This window comes from Centruroides sculpturatus, unplaced genomic scaffold (genome assembly GCF_000671375.1).
Source record: "Centruroides sculpturatus isolate CEXI.00-Female unplaced genomic scaffold, Cexi_2.0 scaffold1800, whole genome shotgun sequence".
Classification (NCBI taxonomy): Eukaryota; Metazoa; Arthropoda; class Arachnida; order Scorpiones; family Buthidae; genus Centruroides; species Centruroides sculpturatus.
This window is the reverse complement of record NW_019386038.1, coordinates 82,929-104,247: the sequence shown is the minus strand read 5'-3', so window position 1 is coordinate 104,247 and position 21,319 is coordinate 82,929. Positions and strand designations below refer to the sequence as shown.

The window sequence follows — 21,319 nt, the reverse complement described above, 5'->3', positions numbered from 1 at the left end:
GAGTAATGACATTTGCCTAAGTCATTTTAGAAACATTTTAAAAAGTAGGCAAAGCCAAACCTCTTTGGATAGATATTTTACCAAGTGACCTCTATCCAGTGAAAGTGCTGGTGGAAGTGAAGGAAAGAAAGCAAAAAGCAGTGAATAAAAATTTAAAATATATATATTTTATATATATATATATATATATAAAACAACACTAATTTTTTTTTATCTTTTCTAAGTTATTGTTACATTATGTTATGTAAGTTAAGTTTTAGTATTATTTCCCTTCTCCCTCTCTTCCGTCACCAGTTTACACCTCCACCGTCGTCTATCCTCAAAGGTAAAGTGCAAATAAAACTACATTTTTTTTAAATCAATTATTATTCTATTATGTTTATTTATACATTTACAACTACAAAATGCATTTTTCAATATTTTCCTTACTATAATTTTTTTTAATGTACTACTTAGCTTTAATTTGAGTGTTTTTTTCGTGTTTGAATGAATTATTTGGTTTTACATGTAATCGTATGGGGAAAAATGATTCACCTTACGACATTTTCATGATATAATCTCAGTTTTGGAATGGATTAATTTCGTATCCTAAGGTACCACTGTATATTTTTTCGTACATAACAGGCAGCCCTCGACTTTCGCACAATTTGCTATTTCACACATTTTTAAAAATTTAACTTTTTAAATATTTTTGTTTATTATGAAAAAATTTCCTTTCATGCAGAACACTCATACACTACAAAGCGTGATAGCTTGCTCTATGTTCTCGGACACACATTACTTCCTACAATAGCGGACTTCTCGGAATCCTAATCATTACTGTGTTGTTCCAAGCAAGAGTTCAAAACAGTTTCAGTCTTGAATTAGGGTGTGCGTCAACGTGTTGTGTGTTTTGCCAATTTATTTGTTTATGTTTAAATATTTTGTCCTTATAAATTGAGAATCATAAGTGAGAAACCTGAGAAACTGCAGTGTTGATATGAACAAAAAGAAATTAAAGACTCATAAACTTCATACAATCGAGACAAAGATGGAAATAATTAAACGTTCTGAAAACGGTGAATCTTTTGCTTCAATTGGACATTCATACGATGTAAACAGATCTACGATATGTGCAATTTTGAAAAATAATAATAAAATTAAGGAATAAATATTTTAAACACAGTTTTTGGTGCATATTTTTTTTACATCCCTCTACTTTTGAACATTCAACATTCACACACACTTTCAGGAGTCAATTATGTGCAAAAGTTGAGGGCTGCTGTAATCGGTTATCTAGAAAACAGATTTTCCGATTTCCCCCAATTGATTCGGATAATCGATGCTCTACTGTAGTTAATTTTCAATTAAATTTTCTTCCAGTTTATTAACATAAAATTCAGAAATTTATTTTAAGGAATTAATTTAATAAATTATGTTTTTGTGACAGCTCACATTATTNACGTACTTTTCCTTTGTTTAAGGGTATTTGGGCAGTTTATTCTCTGTTGTATTCTCAAGCAAACAATACATACAAGTACAGTACAGTAGAGGAAACACGTATATTTATCCTTTTTTAACCCCATTCCCGATAACCCGGCATTTTCACAAACTCGGCCACCCTTCGGTCCACATTAGGCCGAGTTTTCGAGGTTCTACTGTATACTATACGAATAATGTATTTTTTCATATTTTTCGGTTATCCATTTTTTCAGTTATCCGATCAACCCCAGTCCCCAATGGAGTCGGATAGTCAATGCTCTACTGTATTTTGAAATATATAAACTAAAATATATGCAAAATTCTATTTTTTGGACATGGACTCGACTTGACTTTGAATTACATGATACTCCAAATTATCCAATATTGAAATAATGAGGTTTTACTATAATTTGATATAAGAATTGTATTTTACATGTTTGTGAGTGAGGTGTGTTTCTTTTTATATTCATTATATTATCATGTTGATAATACTGAAAAAAGTACTACATTATTTTTGCAGTAACTGTTTAGTATAAATTAATATATTCACCTGTAATATTGTTATAACAATATTACATGTGACTAGATTGACAACAACAAGCAATGTTGTTAGTGTATTATGCTACATTTTAACAGACAAAATAAATTTTCTAATACAGAATGCATTTTTCATAAGATCAATAGGATAAGTTTTCTAGTTACATTATTGATAGCAATGTAAATGTAAGTCTCATTACTGAAATGGGTTATAGCTGAATAAATAGGTTTAATTATGACATCAGATGTTAAAGTATCTGGCTGTAGTTGATGTAAATATAGCTAAGTTTTGAACACAAATATAATAGTAATGAGCATCTTTTTTAATGCAAAAATGTTGTACAGTGATTTGCTGTAATCAAAATATGATAAAAGAATAAAAATGAGAGTTTTTCATAATTTTATATGTTATATAAAATTATATAAAATTATGAAACATATAATTTTATATGTTTCATAATTTTATGTGAAGAAGGGAAAAGTAAATGAATTAATGCTGTGAAAAGAATTAAAGATGATAGTTTACTGTATATTTTATAGACAACTACTTTAAACTTCAAATTGGGTCATCTGATTTCCAGTCCATCAAAAAGAACACATTACAACTCCTTGAACACAAATTAAGTCTATTTATTTAACACTATTTACAGAGATACACAGCAATACATCTTGATTACTTCTAACTACAAGGTCTTAGTCCAGACTTGTTTCTCCTTACACAGTCTTAGGCGAAGCTTCCCATTTCAATGCTCATGTCGCCTTATATCTAAGTTCTAGATCTGTTGGCTAACCAATCAGGAGCTGAGCTGAGCTTTTTATCAGGTCTGCCAACTATTATCTGCCTTGACTTATTCAGGTGACTCGCCAACCATCCATTTCCATAAAACATGCTCTGACGAGTGAAAACTTGACTCAGCTTGTCACCACTCGAAACCCCCTTGACATATACATTTGTGTAATATTTTATTTCACGTAATTTAACAAGGAAAGGTTATTATATGGTTCTTGTTATAATAATAATAAAAATAAATAATAATAATAATCGTAATAATATTATTATTATTATGATTATTGTTATTTGTGAGAGTAAGTCTTAATATGAACTTTTTTTGAGCAAAGGGAGAAAGCATGCTTTTGAAATGTTCAAGAAAATTAAATGAGCAATTATTTATTTGACATGGTCACAATGCCAGGCTGCAATTTTTAATCATATTTAAAATTTATTTAACATGTTAATTGCCATCCATTGCCCCTGCGGTCGTACAGCACCATCTGACCGCCCACTGTCAATTGAACAATGTAGTTTCACTCAAGGTTAAATTATCCTGGCTTCGTAAGAAGTTTTTCTGCATGCTAGTGGTGGCCTCTCGTGGACATCTATGCACTTGGCTTGGAATGCTGGCAGTCAGATGGTCAGAGCGTCCCTTAGCTACGACTGCTGGTGTGTCGTATGGCCTCATGAAGTGCTTCAAGGTCAGTGGTCATAGTTTTTTTTAATAAAAATCTATTTTATATCTGATAGTGGTTTATTTTAAAAGTAAATAGTTTAAAATATTGAAAACTAGTTTTATTATTCTTTTATTGCATATAAAGTAAATAATATTACAAAAAAATCAAAGTATATAAGTGCATTTTAATATGTATTTACAGAAAAAAACAACATTTGCAGTCGAAACAAAGTGTGAAATACTTTTTACACAAAGATGTAAAAACTTTTAAGTAGGGAAGGACATCTAGTTACAGAGGGTTGTAAAATAAATAGCCAGGGGAAAGTAGTCTCCCGTTCAAGGCCATACAACTGCCTGCCAATGTGCATATACCTTTCTTATCTTCCCTCTCCTGACTGTTATATATCGACCCTTTTATTTACATTAAAATAAAATATTAGGTATCAAATTTTCTCATTTTGGCCCCCCATTACACAAAATATCATATCACAGTAAGCAATTTACGTGTTAATTTAAAATATATGCTCCCCACTTCAAATTAGTAGTGTCTTGCCCCTGTACATCATACTTTTCCTGTTAGTCATGCCGGTCATCTATCTCTTCTCAGAGGAAAATTTTTGAATTGAAATAATGCAACTTCTTCTTTGCATCAGAAATTTGTATATAGTTAATCAGGGTTTCCTGCCTCTAATATTTCCATATCTGGTCTCAGCTTACATCTATCTAACTCCGTTCTCAAGATTAAAGAAGGTCAGATGGATAACATTGGAAATTTATAGGTCTATGATTTTCTCAAATTCAGCCCAAATATTCTGAGTGACTAAATTTTGTAAGAACGTTCCATTGAAGACCTTGTACTTAGATGGCAATGTGCCTTGCAAGATTGCTGGCTCACATCTCAATGAGTAGATTTTTTCAAATTAATGTGGTTATTACATAAAATAATTTTAAATTTTATAAATTTATGCATTTTTCCTTTTTATTTTCTGTTAAAAATGAGCATTATCTCTTCCTTGAAATTTTGTTTACAGACTAGTATGCTATTCACGCCAAGTAATATTATTAAGAAGTAGAACTCACTGTGTACAGCATTACCAAAAATATTTTTGTTCCAAGCGCTTTTGATGAAAGCACTCAGAACAAAAATACAGTAGACCCCCCTATAACGCTTAGATACGTTCCACGCTAACCGAAAATTACGTTGTAGGAACGATTAAATACATGAGCCAATCGCAGCCCGATAGGTGGGAACTTTACGGACTAAGGCTGTTCGAAAGGTTTTCTTCTATAAAATTAACCGATTCTAGACTAATTCCACTCAACATTTCCAAAACACGTATAATTTTTTGGGAATAATCCGTATAAACTATGCTATAAACAAAAAATTATAGGATTACTTACCGAGTGTGTACCGTTCGACTACGCCCGTTGTTCAAAGCTTGTCTTCGTCGCGGAACAGCACACGAAACGGCGGCCGCGATTTCTGATAACGAATTTTTCGCAGAAAAATAACTTGACCTTTGGAGACATCATTAATATAAATAATTTTTATGGCCGTTGAATAAGAAGTGTTTCTTTCACAAGAAATGTATAAAATTAGTGCTGTATTAGACTTACGGTACCTAATTTACATACTGTGCAGACGATAATAAACTCAACTTACTAGCCTAAAATCTCCGTAGCGTGTTGCCAGGCGGCAGAAAGCATATATATAATTATAATAAAGTTACAATAAATTAAGTTAATATATAATTATATATACAGTACCTAATTTATATATAATTAATATATAATTATATGTACAGTACCTAATTTATATATAATACCAAACAGATGATAGCAAACTCAATTTAGCCGCTCCGTAGCGTGGCGCAGGGTCGGAGGTAAGTAGTTCGGCTGCTCATCCACTATTGGTCCAGACTCTATCAATCTTCTCGCGAAACGACGTTATAGGAGGTACGTTATACGAAAGTTTCTACAATTTTTTCGCTACGTTATAGGAATGTACGTTATAGGGGGGTCGACTATATTCGGTAATGTTGTACACAGTGAGTTCTACTTCTTATTTGTTTACAGAATTGCTGTGTCAAAATTTTTGATTCCTGAGGATGGCCTGTTGATTAGATTTGAAAATATTAGAATTTTGAATAAAGAATCACTGTTTTCCTGTTAAGTACAATAGTGCATTTTAAATTTTGTTAAAATATTCATAACATGTGGTTAAATATTGAAAATTGCAGATATTCACATACTTTTTCCATACATTCTTTGCAAAAAATATTCCTTCCATCAGTCATGAAACATTTGCTGTGCAGCTCTTCAAATAAATTTTTTATCCACTTCTTTAAAAAATTCTTTCAATGAATCCTTTTTCCCTTTCCATAGTCTCAATACTTGGAACTAGTAATCAAGTGGGATTACTAGTTTTTTGTGTTTAACAATTATTTGCATAGCTTCTATGTAAATTTTGAGTACATGAGATTGTGATAATAATTAGGGTTGCCTTTTAAATTTTTCCAGTTAATGTGATATTGAACCTATTGGCAGATATGATTGTTATTTCTATATTCCAGTATAATTTATATTTTCCATTTTCAATGACATCAGAAATGCCATGCTGAAATAGTAGGAGAATATTTGTAGTTTTTTTCATTGAGAAGATTAGTCTGTAGAGTAATACTTTGATTTATTATTATTATTTCATAAATAAAATAAAAGAAACAATACAGTAAAAAAATATCTGTTAAGTAGTCATTTGCATCTTTGGCATTTGAAGTTTAGGCAATTTCCTCTGGTTTTTCAAAAATATAAAAACATTGTGAAGTTACAGATTGATTCTTCTTAAATTGTGCATATCATAATTACCATTTTTACAAAGGATACTTTGGAGAGAGAATGAATACAGTGGAGCACATTACACAAAGATTTTACTTTTGTTCTAGCAATTTTTTGTGGGTTATATGCTACTATGATTATAGTCTTGTGTGGTTTGTTAACATAAGACACAGAATTGAAGACGGTAAAATTTAAGGAAGAAAGCTATAGTAATCTGAATAATAACATTTCAAAATAATTCTTGATTATTTTCTTTTTTGTAATAAACAAAGGGTGGTGTTTTTCATTAAATAAATTTAAAATTATAATTATCTATTTTTTCTTTTTGATTCTTAAACACTATGTAGTGTAATAAATTCAAACACTTGGCATTCTATCATCTTTATTTAATTCAGTTAAGAATCAATGAAGAGTCATACCATGTTTCCCCAAAAATAAGACAGTGTCTTATATTAATTTTTGCTCTGAAAGATGCGCTAGGTCTTATTTTCAGGGAATGTCTTATTTTTTCCATGAAGAAGAATTCACATTTATTATTGAACAAAAATATTCCCAAGTTGAACTTAGACGAGAGTGACGTATATCCGGTGTGTCAAACTGTCGCCTTTTTATAGCGTCAACATCGGACTCGATGACCAATTAGTATTTATTGAACCGTAGCACTATGCAAATGTCATGTGGCATGATTCCCAGCTGACCAATTAGCCATCACCAGCCGTTACGTTATGCAAATCTGTGATTCCCAAGCCATAGTTTTATGCAAATCATGCCATGTGGCGTGATCGTCTGCTGACCAATCAGTGGCTGTACTTTCAAAAAGCCAATGGCCACTTTCAACCATCTGTCAATGACTGTTATGAGTAAAAAAAATCTTTGCTAGGTCTTACTTTCGGGGGGAGGCCTTATATTTAGCAATTCAGCAAAACCTACGGTAGGTCTTATTTTCGGGGAAACACGGTAACACGGTTTCAGATTATCAAAAATAATTATCTATATTAAACCAATGCAGACTGTTAACTGGAAAATAATGAAGTATTTTTTTAATTAATGTATGTGTTAGGCTCAAAGATCGAAATTGCTCATTGAGCGAAAAAAATGACCACAGTGCGTTGTGGCTAACTCAAAACGACCACAAAGCTAAATTCACATTGTGACTTTTGTAATATTTGACCGCTATGCGTTGTGGCGATTAAGAAAAGCCGTAATGCATTCTGAACGTTAGCTGATGCAATCATGATACAAAGGATAGGTTGTAACTTGTCAATGGATACATTGAAAACACTTGCAGAGTTTGTATTGTGTTCATTCTTGACCAGTGCTGCCGTTTCTAGGGTAATTACCCTTTTCTAGAGTAATTCCAACATCTCAGAGTAATGTTTTGGGTAGTCTTATATTTAGGGTAAATCTAGGGTAAAACTACCCTGTGTTCTGATGCTATTACTCATCGCTCCACAAGTTTTGCTGGAAAAAGTTTTAGCCTAAAACCATTCTGTTTTTCCCTGTAATTGGAGGATTTTAGTATAGGAAAACAGAAGCTAAAGAAATAGTGCAAATTGATGCTAGGTACTGTACATGGGTGTACACTGTACAGTGATACTTCGGTTTTCGTCGAGAATCCGTCTGAAAACAATTGGGCGAAATCCAAAACTGACGATAACCGAAGTCAACGAAAACTGAGGTATCACTGTATATTACACCCAAGTAGGATTTCGCTTTTCTCAACCTTCATGCCATTGAGCCATTGGCACTCTCCATATCAGATGTAAATTAATACCTCCGATAAAGCCTAAAAATCCTAAGACATTTTAGTTATTAAAATTTTCAAAAACAATGAATTAAGAATTGTTCTGATTATTATTTCACAATAATAGTATAGGGATCTGCATCATAGAATTGTTTATTTTTTTTTATTTGAGTTTGAGCTCGCGCTCTGAGAGTTTTCTCAATTTAGGGTAATTTTCTGCAGTTGAAATTGGTTTGATTGTTTTAGTTAGGGTGCCTAATGTTGATAGGGGACATGCAGCTCCCAGAAACGTTTTAGCTGTTGCAAAAATGCAAATGTCACTCAAAGAATATAAAATGCATGAAAAATTAAATGATGTAAAGTAACTAAGTTAAATTTCTGTACTGTAAGGTCTCGTTTTATGCAGTGGATACGTTCTACAGAAAAGCGCATATAAAAAATTCGCATAAAAAAAGACTTTACTTGCCTTGAAAAAGTAGAGATACGTTCCATAATTTTCTAAAATCGCATAAAACCAAAACAATGAGTTAAAATTAACTTAAAACCGCATAAAAAAGTTTGCAGAAATTAAAAAAAATAGGCTGCTTATTACTGCAACTTGAAATCAGTAAAATTTAAACTCGCTACTTATTGTAAAAATGAACAAAACACCACTAAAATAATATTTAATTTCGAAACAATTACAGTTTATACCTTTTAATGCGAAACTCAGAATGATGTAATAGCGACTTGTCGATGGTAAGTATCATGTACAAGGGGAATCTCCGAATTGCAAAAGCTCACTCTAAAAACAAATCACTGACATCTGGATGTGAAGAGTTAATTTAATTTAAACCCCTTTAGTTCCTCGCCGAGATATCTTGGGCAGGTTACATAAAACACGGTCCTTAAGGCCATTTTTAAAAATTTTTTTTGAATTTTTGGAATGTTTTTTAAGTTTCCAAATTTTTAAAAAATATTTAAAAATATACGGCCAGCTAGTATTCACCCTACTTTAAACCCTTGTCCTCCCCCGACATCTGAGAATGTCCTGGGAAAGCCAAAACCAGATGTTCTCAAGGTCACCCAGCTGTGTAAACAATGACTCATCGGTGTTAAATTTCACAGAAGGGCGAGACAAAGGAAGTTACTTTGAAGCTTTTTCTTCAAAATTAACGCATTTCTTTCATTTTTTCAGTTTTAAGTATTTTTTATGTTTAATTACATTTATATCAAAAATTGCTAGGAACTAAAACGATTAAGGTAGATCTAGCTGTCCTTTACATCCATAAACGTTATATGTCAGTGGAACAAATGGAGTGAGCTTTGAGCGTTCCACGATTTTTGAAGACTGTCTATACGTGGGCTTCCTAAACAAGCCTATATGTATGTTTGTCCAAAAAATTTTTGGATGAAATACAAACCACACAACTTCAAAATTGCATAAAAATAATCCGCATAAAAAGAGACCTTACAGTATATGGTGAATGATTTTGTTACCTGCTTATATAAGATGATTGAAGATAAATAAATCATAATGAAAAAGAGTTTTATTTTCTTATCACCACCTCATTATTAGTTAACATCCAGAATGTGTGGTGGCTTCTAACCATAATAAATCCTTTGCACGATGGTTTTTAACTTTAGCAGCTGATTTTTATTTTATCATGTATGGTAGTATATCAAACACCTACAAGTATACGTAGTTAGACCTTTAGCACTTTTTAGCAAAACAAAAGAAACAAATGTGTATTTTTCTCCATATATTTTATTTCTTTGAAATTTTTTTAAGTATGAAAATTAAATTTCTAGGAAAACTTGTAGAACTAATGTTGTTTGGCATTAAAAATTGTAAATAAAAATGTTTTGAGCCTAGAATACATATTTTAAAGTTACAAACCACTGTGCTTCATATGATCCTGTATTCTGGTTGCATCAGCTAATGTTCAGAAAGCATTATAGCTGTTCTTAATGCATAGTGGTCAAATATCGTGAAAGCCACAATGCGAATTTCACTTTGTGGCCATTTTTTTCGCTCAATGAGCAATTTCAGTCTTTGAGCCTAACATATGTAATAATGAAGAGGTTGTATTATTACTTCATATGTTACTTTTTCAAAAAATCCTCATGTTAATGACAGTTTTTCAGTATTCCTTACAGAATAAATTGAATATTTAAGAAAATAAGATTTATTCTGATTGCTGTGTATAATTAACAATAAAACTTTTTTGTTTACATGTGGTTTGTAATAATGTATCAAGTATCTTTTAATTGTCATATTTTGAAAACATTAAATTTTTTCAGAACATTTAGAAACAACTATGCATGGTTGTCCATCGTGGTCTCGGTGCCATTTCTAGGATACTTTTTCTACCATATCTACTATTTAACTTTCATACACTTTGATTATGGTTATAATATGAAAGCCAACATATTTATTGGTAAGTAATTTTGTAAATAAGAAATATTTTTAAAAAATAATGTGTACACACAAACAAACAAACAAACAAAAACATACACGGCCAACTCCACACAAACACTTATTATCAGTGGAATGTGCATTTCTATAACAACCATGTTTCAAATTTTTTTAATGAAAATCTATTAATTACATCATTTTTAGTTTTTGTCATCATTCAGTAAAATCAATCTTTAAAATTCTATATACAGAATGTCTCAGCAAAAATATTCAAATACAATAGTTATTGGACAAAAGTTCAATAACTATGTGATGTTTTTTAATGTAGTTTTGGTGAGTGCTACTGTGATTAGACCAGATAGACTGTGATCCCCTCCACAGGTAAGTTTTTCTTATTCTAACCATGAAGTTTCAACAATTTTCCACATCTTGCATTTTAGTCTGTATAATAGTTTAGACCCATACTTCAGGAAAAACCGTATTTACTCACATATAAGACGAGGTTTTTATTCATTTATCACAGCTTCAAATTTCTACGTCATCCTAAATGTGCGAGCGAAAAATTCTTTGTGTTTTTGCAAATAATTTTTGTGAACCATGTATTTGCATTTTTTACCAGATGCTCAAACTATGGTGTTTAAAAACAAGCATTTTATCTGGGTTGTGTGAATCATTCTTGTGTATTGTCAGGAGTAAAGATGAATAGCAATAGGAAAAGCTTTTGAATTGAATTCCAGATTGAAATTCCAGAATCACACGGGAGCCCAATATAAGTTTTAATCCATTCCCACGTGAAAACAGATGATTATTTGGAAATCAGAATTCAGAGAAACTCATAAGTGTAATCAACGAGAGTTGATTTGACTGTTAAGAATTGGCAAAAAATGGTTCCCGATTAGCCAGCTCTACATGAAGAAATTATGTTGTCGATTTTACAAGATTTTTCCTTAGTTTAAAATGCCAGTAATTTCTGCGGGACATGTGTGCATTTATGTTCATTTGATATTTTACTTGTGATTAAACAAAATAAAATTAGAATTGTATTCATAAATCTAATTTTCTTTATTTTGATCTTTAAAGTCACACCTTGTCCTATATTCAATGTTGTCTTATATGCAAGTAAATACAGTAATTGGTTTGTAATTTGGTAAATACAGTAATTTGGTTTGTTCAGCAAGTAAATACAGATTGGTTTAAATCTAGGGCGGAAGGAGGCTATGCATGCTGGAAGTCCATAATACTGATATTAGTTGCTGTGTGAAGCATTTCACCATCTTGTATAAACTATTCTGCAAATGTATTCCCAATGCAATTAAAAAAAATTTGATTATTAACATGTCTCATTGAATAGAAAAGGTCAGATTAATCTATGAGGTGATATTGTGCATGAAAGAGAATCAGGCTCTTTGGATGTAAAGAGAAAACAACAAATGATAGGTTTTCACTTCCTGAAAACTACAGTTTTTCTTGTTTATGTAGCTGACAAGTTAATGTGAGGTTTGTTACCACAAATGAGAGGGGCTATGAGTGTTTTGTTCAAAAAAATCAGTTGCCCAATATGAAAAGTTTAGCATTTGTCAATCATATTATCACTGATTTCACAGAACCTGGATTTTGTATGGGTACAAATTTAGCTCCTTCCTAATAACACAATTTGCAAGGTCAGAAAAACTTTTTTCGAAAATGTAGGCATTCTTTTATGTATTTTGACCTCCTGAATTTGAAAATGTATTCAAAGCATCGTATCACCCACAGTTTTTGCACAAATCGCATATTTTTCAATAATGATAATATACATGAAAACACCATATGAAGCTCAGAAGCAGTGCACTACTTTCAACTGTTCAACACTTGTGCTCCTAACGGCACACAGCGAACTGTCACACTGTAACTGGCGCTGCCTGTCCATCACTGTGTTGTGTTTGTGCAAGGAAGTATCTGTTAGTGTACAATGTCTACCTGAAGCTGTGTAAACTCTCCTAACTATTTTTGTTATATTTGTGGTGAACTTGTGGTGAAAAAAGACCGAAGAAACATTACTGCCTTAGTGAAAAAGGTCTACCATACCTATTTTGGAATGAAACTAGGCGACATCAATAAAGCATGGGCTCCACAGGTCATGTCTGTTGTGTGTATAGAAGATTTACAACGGTGGGCGACAGGAAAGAAGTCATTACGATTTGGCATCCCTATGGTCTGGCGGGAGCAACAGAATCATACCGACGATGGCTACTTTTGCTTTTGTAAGGTTACAGGTTTCAACAAGAAAAACAAGAAGAGTATTGAGTATCCGAACAACATTCGCTCAGCAATTCATCCTGTTCCACATGGCCCTGATATAACTATACCACAGCCTCTGCAGACATTAAATACAGACGACAGTGATGACACAAATACCGTGCAGGAGACGGAAGATACTGAGTTTGAAGTAGGCATAGATGAGGGCCCTCTTCTTTTCACTCAGCCAGATCTAAATGATTTAGTCTGTGATCTGGGACTGACAAATGATAAAGCAAAGCTCCTAGGGTCAAGACTGCATGAAAGACATTTGTTAGCAGCTATTACGTCTGTTACATCTTACAGAAAAGAGGACTTGATATTCACACAATATTTTGCTCAAAAGGACTTGTTAATGTACTGCAGTGATGTACAAGGTTTGATGGGTCATTTCAAAATTCCGTATGTGCCAGCTGACTGGAGACTGTTTATTGACTCATCTAAAAGAAGACTGAAGGCATTTCTGCTGCATAATGATAACATATATGCCTCAATACCTGTCGGCCATTCTGTGCATCTGAAGGAAACATATGACAACATTAATGTGCTTCTTACTATCATTTATTATGAGGATCACAATTGGATGGTGTGTGGTGATTTGAAAGTGTTGGGTATGCTTCTAGGACAACAATCAGGATATACCAAGTTCCACTGTTTCATCTGTGAATGGAACAGTCAGGCTCATGACAAACATTGGGAGCAAAAACAGTGGCCCCGAAGGTTGGAATTTGTTCCTGGGGACAAAAATATTAAGTGTGACCCTCTAGTGGAAAGAGGCGGAATACTCTTACCACCTGTGCACATCAAACTGGACATAATGATCCAGTTTGTCAAGGCATTAGATAAGTGTGGCACCTGTTTCAAATATCTATGTTACAAGTTCCCCAACATGTCAGATGCTAAGTTGAAAGAGGGCATGTTCACTGGTCCCGATATTTGGAAAGTAATGCTACATGAAGATTTCTTTCATTCAATGAATGCTGTGGAGCGAGAAGCCTGGACTGCCTTTAAGTGTGTGATTCAAAACTTCCAGGGAAATAATTGTAGTCCAGAGTATATTGACATAGTTGAGAACATGCTGACGAAATTCAAAATTCTAGGATGCTCAATGAATTCGAAGTTAGATTTTTTAAATTCGCACCTTGACTTTTTCCTCCAAATCTGGGTGCTGTAAGTGAGGAACAGGGTGAAAGATTCCATCAGGATATCAAGGACATGGAATGATGATACCAGGGAACTTGGGATGTTCGGATGATGGGCGACTACTGCTAGATGCTTCACTGTGAGCACATAACGGAATTTCTCCATAAGAGAAAAAGCAGGGGCCACACCATGACAACTAAGAAAGCACGGAATGAATGATCTTAGCCACATTCCCTGCTTTTCCTCTTATGGGGAGTTTCCGTTATGTGCTCACAGTGAAGCATCCAGCAGTAGTTGCCCATCATCCGAACATCCCAAGTTCCCTGGTATCGTCGTTCCATGTCCTTGGGATTCTCTGGATGCATCTGTTCACAGTGTGTATATTTCAATATGTTGTTGTTTTAAACTTGTATTCTATTTCTGCATGATTCATGTACCATATATATGTACTACTTCTATATGTGATATCATTATTGGCGAAGTATATGATTAGTGCCAAAACTGTGGGTAATGTGATGTTTTGAGTATCATTTTCGAATTCAGGAGGTCGAAATACATAAAGAATGCCTACATATTCTAAAAAAGTTTTTTCACTGTTGCATTGTGTAATCCTTTGTATGCTAGACCTCGAAATAACTGTTTCAGTTGGTAGGTGGCAAATCTACTTTTGTGGACTTTACTGAAGTTTCTGCAAAAAAATCATGCATTCTTTGATGTGAGAACGTCCTTAGTCTTAACACATTTCTTATTCATTATGGAACTTAGTTTCCAAAACTTCTTAAAAAGGACAATTATTGTCCCATTTGTAGGTGCATTGCATATTTCTTACAAAACTTTCTATATTCCAATAAAACTTTTCATTTCAATTTACAGTACTATGTAAGTACATTTTTATACTTCTCAACATTAAGACTTCTGGTAGTGTTTGTTGGTCATCCAGTGTTGCAAAATCTAAGGAAAACTATGTTAATCTTTTAGTGTGTGTAATTTTTATTTTTTATGTCATTTCATTTTTGAACAATGCAAAATTGAAATGAAAGATGCATGTGTGTGATCATTAATGATATACTGTGAAGGATTTTTCTGAAAGCTACAAAGAATGGTGTTGGTCTTTTAAAAAGTGTATTAGGTTTGTTAATTTTATTGCACTGTTAGTTTAGAATTGGATAACTTGGATATATTCCAAGAAATTGGAAGCTATATCAATTATTGAATAATTAATTGTATGTTTCTTGCAGGTGTTACAAATTCGATAGGTTGGTTATTCTGGTGTTATAAGAATAGATACAAAAGATATGTTTGGAAATGTGCCATTTCAGTTGTAATGGTTAATATATTGTTGTTGTTGGAGCTTGGAGATTTTCCTCCTTGGAATTTTCTGCTTGATGCTCATGCCCTATGGCATCTCGGAACAATACCTCTGCCTTTTTTTTGGTATTGGTAAGTTTAATTTCTTTTCTTAATACAACAAAATTGACTTATTTTAATTACTTTAGGATTTGCATATATCAATGATAACTGATCAGTAACATAAAATGAGTTAAGTAAATAAGACTATAGTTAGTAAAACTTCTGGTTTTATCAGTTAAAACATTAAAACAATTTAAAATATATACATAGTTACACATTTTTAAAAATAATTTATCCAGCTTATAATTGAAGTAAGAAATGCCAGAAATTTAATGTACTGAGAATAACAATTAAGAACTGCACTCATAAAACATGATTGAGTGCACAGTTACTGAACTTCATCAGTTACAGTCTGAAGACAGTTACACTGAAGACATTATTTCTTTATGCATAAGAAATTTGACATTCATTGTTATCTTAAGTTTAGTTTCCTCTATGATAATTTTAACATTGAATTTAGATCATGATGTGGTCCTGAGCAGTTGGGGAGTGGAATAGATGGTGGTTTTCTACATGGAGAAAATTTCAGCTGACTTATCTGGCTTTTGACCAACAAAAGCTTATTACTCCATGTCAGAATTAATATGATCATAACTTTGTCAGAGTTTATAATTTAAATAATTCAAACAAAATTATTTTTGACTGTATGCTGTACAGTACATTGTTGTACTGTAGATGACAATCTATTATAAGGGAGCATGGCACAATGATATAAATTGTTTTAAACTGCATAAAATGCAACTTGCATTTTCTGTTTTTTAACCTTTTCTTTTTCTTTTGTAGTTGGACAGTTTGTAAACACTTGCAATTGAATTATGTGAGTGGCCAGTGAGTACAAGGGTCTTTGCTAACTCACAGTTGAATTGAAAGTTATTTAATATTTTAAATTTTATATGAACGTTAGCTTAATGTAAAAATCCACTTGACATTAATTAGAGCTTAAAAAATGAAGCAAAGTGTAATGTCATTTTTAGTTTAGATTTCATTAATTATTGAATTTTATTGAATTCAAAAAATTATAATTATTAGTTAATGTTGTATAAAATACTGGTCTAATGGAATTGTACATTTCAGTGTGACCATTTGGCACCAGAATGTTTCCACACATGAAAAACTTTCTCTGTTAATTCATTGTTATTGTTTGACATTGTTTGACTTAATTAACATTAATTAAGTCAAACAATGTCAAACAATAACAAGTGTTGTAACTGATGTATAACAACAAATTGTCATGAACAAAGTAGATCAACTGAGAATTTTGTGACCTTAAAAACACTGTTAGTTATGAAAAATAAATTTGAGAGAACCCCTAACAAGCTAACATCCATAAAATTTGTTTTTAAAATAATTTAATTTGTTTAAACACCTCATAATTATCCTTCACATCCTCAGTTTGAGGGTAGGTGTTGATGAACTAGTCTAAAAATTAAAGTGCAAAAGATTATAAATTATTGTAGTTTAAATGGTACTCTGTATTATCATTTTATTTTCATTTTAATAATTTTTATTGTGTATCAAAGTACAGTAGATCATCAGTTATCCAAATGTCAATCAACCGAAATGTCAATTAACCAAAGCTTTCCAGTCAGCAAATTTAAATTTTCACTAGTACTGTAGCGCTGCAATCTTTGGCTATGTCTTGGGCTACTCTAATATTATTTTTGTTGGTGTGCATGTTTTAGCTGGCAGCACTGGTGCAGCCATGAGAGGGTAAAGGATGTGCCAGGATTTGAATGAATTTCAACATGGGATAGGTTAATACAGTGGTACCTCAGGATACGAACGCCCCAGCATACAAAATTTTCAGGATACGACATGAAATTCGAACATATTTTTGCTCCACGATACAAACAAAAACTCATCATACGACGTTACATTAGTTCGCAGCGCCATTTTTTATTCACTTCTGTTCATTGGTCTCAGTTTGCGTGTTTGCTTCGTCGTGGAATGATCTCGCTCGATAAAGGAAATCTTGAGGTATTATCAGAAAGCTACTGATTTTATTGAAAAGAAACATCCCAAAAAAGTTCACACTAGTTGTATTGCTGCTCAGAGTAATGACATTTGCCTAAGTCGTTTTAGAAACATTTTNTTAATATATAATTATATGTACAGTACCTAATTTATATATAATACCAAACAGATGATAGCAAACTCAATTTAGCCGCTCCGTAGCGTGGCGCAGGGTCGGAGGTAAGTAGTTCGGCTGCTCATCCACTATTGGTCCAGACTCTATCAATCTTCTCGCGAAACGATGTTATAGGAGGTACGTTATACGAAAGTTTCTACAATTTTTTCGCTACGTTATAGGAATGTACGTTATAGGGGGGTCGACTATATTCGGTAATGTTGTACACAGTGAGTTCTACTTCTTATTTGTTTACAGAATTGCTGTGTCAAAATTTTTGATTCCTGAGGATGGCCTGTTGATTAGATTTGAAAATATTAGAATTTTGAATAAAGAATCACTGTTTTCCTGTTAAGTACAATAGTGCATTTTAAATTTTGTTAAAATATTCATAACATGTGGTTAAATATTGAAAATTGCAGATATTCACATACTTTTTCCATACATTCTTTGCAAAAAATATTCCTTCCATCAGTCATGAAACATTTGCTGTGCAGCTCTTCAAATAAATTTTTTATCCACTTCTTTAAAAAATTCTTTCAATGAATCCTTTTTCCCTTTCCATAGTCTCAATACTTGGAACTAGTAATCAAGTGGGATTACTAGTTTTTTGTGTTTAACAATTATTTGCATAGCTTCTATGTAAATTTTGAGTACATGAGATTGTGATAATAATTAGGGTTGCCTTTTAAATTTTTCCAGTTAATGTGATATTGAACCTATTGGCAGATATGATTGTTATTTCTATATTCCAGTATAATTTATATTTTCCATTTTCAATGACATCAGAAATGCCATGCTGAAATAGTAGGAGAATATTTGTAGTTTTTTTCATTGAGAAGATTAGTCTGTAGAGTAATACTTTGATTTATTATTATTATTTCATAAATAAAATAAAAGAAACAATACAGTAAAAAAATATCTGTTAAGTAGTCATTTGCATCTTTGGCATTTGAAGTTTAGGCAATTTCCTCTGGTTTTTCAAAAATATAAAAACATTGTGAAGTTACAGATTGATTCTTCTTAAATTGTGCATATCATAATTACCATTTTTACAAAGGATACTTTGGAGAGAGAATGAATACAGTGGAGCACATTACACAAAGATTTTACTTTTGTTCTAGCAATTTTTTGTGGGTTATATGCTACTATGATTATAGTCTTGTGTGGTTTGTTAACATAAGACACAGAATTGAAGACGGTAAAATTTAAGGAAGAAAGCTATAGTAATCTGAATAATAACATTTCAAAATAATTCTTGATTATTTTCTTTTTTGTAATAAACAAAGGGTGGTGTTTTTCATTAAATAAATTTAAAATTATAATTATCTATTTTTTCTTTTTGATTCTTAAACACTATGTAGTGTAATAAATTCAAACACTTGGCATTCTATCATCTTTATTTAATTCAGTTAAGAATCAATGAAGAGTCATACCATGTTTCCCCAAAAATAAGACAGTGTCTTATATTAATTTTTGCTCTGAAAGATGCGCTAGGTCTTATTTTCAGGGAATGTCTTATTTTTTCCATGAAGAAGAATTCACATTTATTATTGAACAAAAATATTCCCAAGTTGAACTTAGACGAGAGTGACGTATATCCGGTGTGTCAAACTGTCGCCTTTTTATAGCGTCAACATCGGACTCGATGACCAATTAGTATTTATTGAACCGTAGCACTATGCAAATGTCATGTGGCATGATTCCCAGCTGACCAATTAGCCATCACCAGCCGTTACGTTATGCAAATCTGTGATTCCCAAGCCATAGTTTTATGCAAATCATGCCATGTGGCGTGATCGTCTGCTGACCAATCAGTGGCTGTACTTTCAAAAAGCCAATGGCCACTTTCAACCATCTGTCAATGACTGTTATGAGTAAAAAAAATCTTTGCTAGGTCTTACTTTCGGGGGGAGGCCTTATATTTAGCAATTCAGCAAAACCTACGGTAGGTCTTATTTTCGGGGAAACACGGTAACACGGTTTCAGATTATCAAAAATAATTATCTATATTAAACCAATGCAGACTGTTAACTGGAAAATAATGAAGTATTTTTTTAATTAATGTATGTGTTAGGCTCAAAGATCGAAATTGCTCATTGAGCGAAAAAAATGACCACAGTGCGTTGTGGCTAACTCAAAACGACCACAAAGCTAAATTCACATTGTGACTTTTGTAATATTTGACCGCTATGCGTTGTGGCGATTAAGAAAAGCCGTAATGCATTCTGAACGTTAGCTGATGCAATCATGATACAAAGGATAGGTTGTAACTTGTCAATGGATACATTGAAAACACTTGCAGAGTTTGTATTGTGTTCATTCTTGACCAGTGCTGCCGTTTCTAGGGTAATTACCCTTTTCTAGAGTAATTCCAACATCTCAGAGTAATGTTTTGGGTAGTCTTATATTTAGGGTAAATCTAGGGTAAAACTACCCTGTGTTCTGATGCTATTACTCATCGCTCCACAAGTTTTGCTGGAAAAAGTTTTAGCCTAAAACCATTCTGTTTTTCCCTGTAATTGGAGGATTTTAGTATAGGAAAACAGAAGCTAAAGAAATAGTGCAAATTGATGCTAGGTACTGTACATGGGTGTACACTGTACAGTGATACTTCGGTTTTCGTCGAGAATCCATCTGAAAACAATTGGGCGAAATCCAAAACTGACGATAACCGAAGTCAACGAAAACTGAGGTATCACTGTATATTACACCCAAGTAGGATTTCGCTTTTCTCAACCTTCATGCCATTGAGCCATTGGCACTCTCCATATCAGATGTAAATTAATACCTCCGATAAAGCCTAAAAATCCTAAGACATTTTAGTTATTAAAATTTTCAAAAACAATGAATTAAGAATTGTTCTGATTATTATTTCACAATAATAGTATAGGGATCTGCATCATAGAATTGTTTATTTTTTTTTATTTGAGTTTGAGCTCGCGCTCTGAGAGTTTTCTCAATTTAGGGTAATTTTCTGCAGTTGAAATTGGTTTGATTGTTTTAGTTAGGGTGCCTAATGTTGATAGGGGACATGCAGCTCCCAGAAACGTTTTAGCTGTTGCAAAAATGCAAATGTCACTCAAAGAATATAAAATGCATGAAAAATTAAATGATGTAAAGTAACTAAGTTAAATTTCTGTACTGTAAGGTCTCGTTTTATGCAGTGGATACGTTCTACAGAAAAGCGCATATAAAAAATTCGCATAAAAAAAGACTTTACTTGCCTTGAAAAAGTAGAGATACGTTCCATAATTTTCTAAAATCGCATAAAACCAAAACAATGAGTTAAAATTAACTTAAAACCGCATAAAAAAGTTTGCAGAAATTAAAAAAAATAGGCTGCTTATTACTGCAACTTGAAATCAGTAAAATTTAAACTCGCTACTTATTGTAAAAATGAACAAAACACCACTAAAATAATATTTAATTTCGAAACAATTACAGTTTATACCTTTTAATGCGAAACTCAGAATGATGTAATAGCGACTTGTCGATGGTAAGTATCATGTACAAGGGGAATCTCCGAATTGCAAAAGCTCACTCTAAAAACAAATCACTGACATCTGGATGTGAAGAGTTAATTTAATTTAAACCCCTTTAGTTCCTCGCCGAGATATCTTGGGCAGGTTACATAAAACACGGTCCTTAAGGCCATTTTTAAAAATTTTTTTTGAATTTTTGGAATGTTTTTTAAGTTTCCAAATTTTTAAAAAATATTTAAAAATATACGGCCAGCTAGTATTCACCCTACTTTAAACCCTTGTCCTCCCCCGACATCTGAGAATGTCCTGGGAAAGCCAAAACCAGATGTTCTCAAGGTCACCCAGCTGTGTAAACAATGACTCATCGGTGTTAAATTTCACAGAAGGGCGAGACAAAGGAAGTTAAACTTTGAAGCTTTTTCTTCAAAATTAACGCATTTCTTTCGTTTTTTT

The 21,319-nt window shown here is 32.5% G+C and overlaps 1 protein-coding gene across 3 annotated transcripts in view; it reads left to right on the top strand.

Moving 5' to 3' along the window:
* The window catches only part of LOC111613260 (post-GPI attachment to proteins factor 3-like), a 44,090-nt gene that overhangs the window by 15,425 nt on the left and 7,346 nt on the right, over nucleotides 1-21,319 (top strand). For 2 of the 3 annotated variants that reach the window (XM_023354608.1, XM_023354606.1), the window contains 2 exons: nucleotides 10,309-10,445; nucleotides 15,082-15,283. In XM_023354608.1, the coding sequence (XP_023210376.1) occupies nucleotides 10,309-10,445; nucleotides 15,082-15,283 (339 nt within the window). Of the gene's footprint in view, nucleotides 1-10,308; nucleotides 10,446-10,751; nucleotides 10,805-15,081; nucleotides 15,284-21,319 lie in introns of those variants that run through there. The other variant, XM_023354609.1, reaches the window with a different exon arrangement.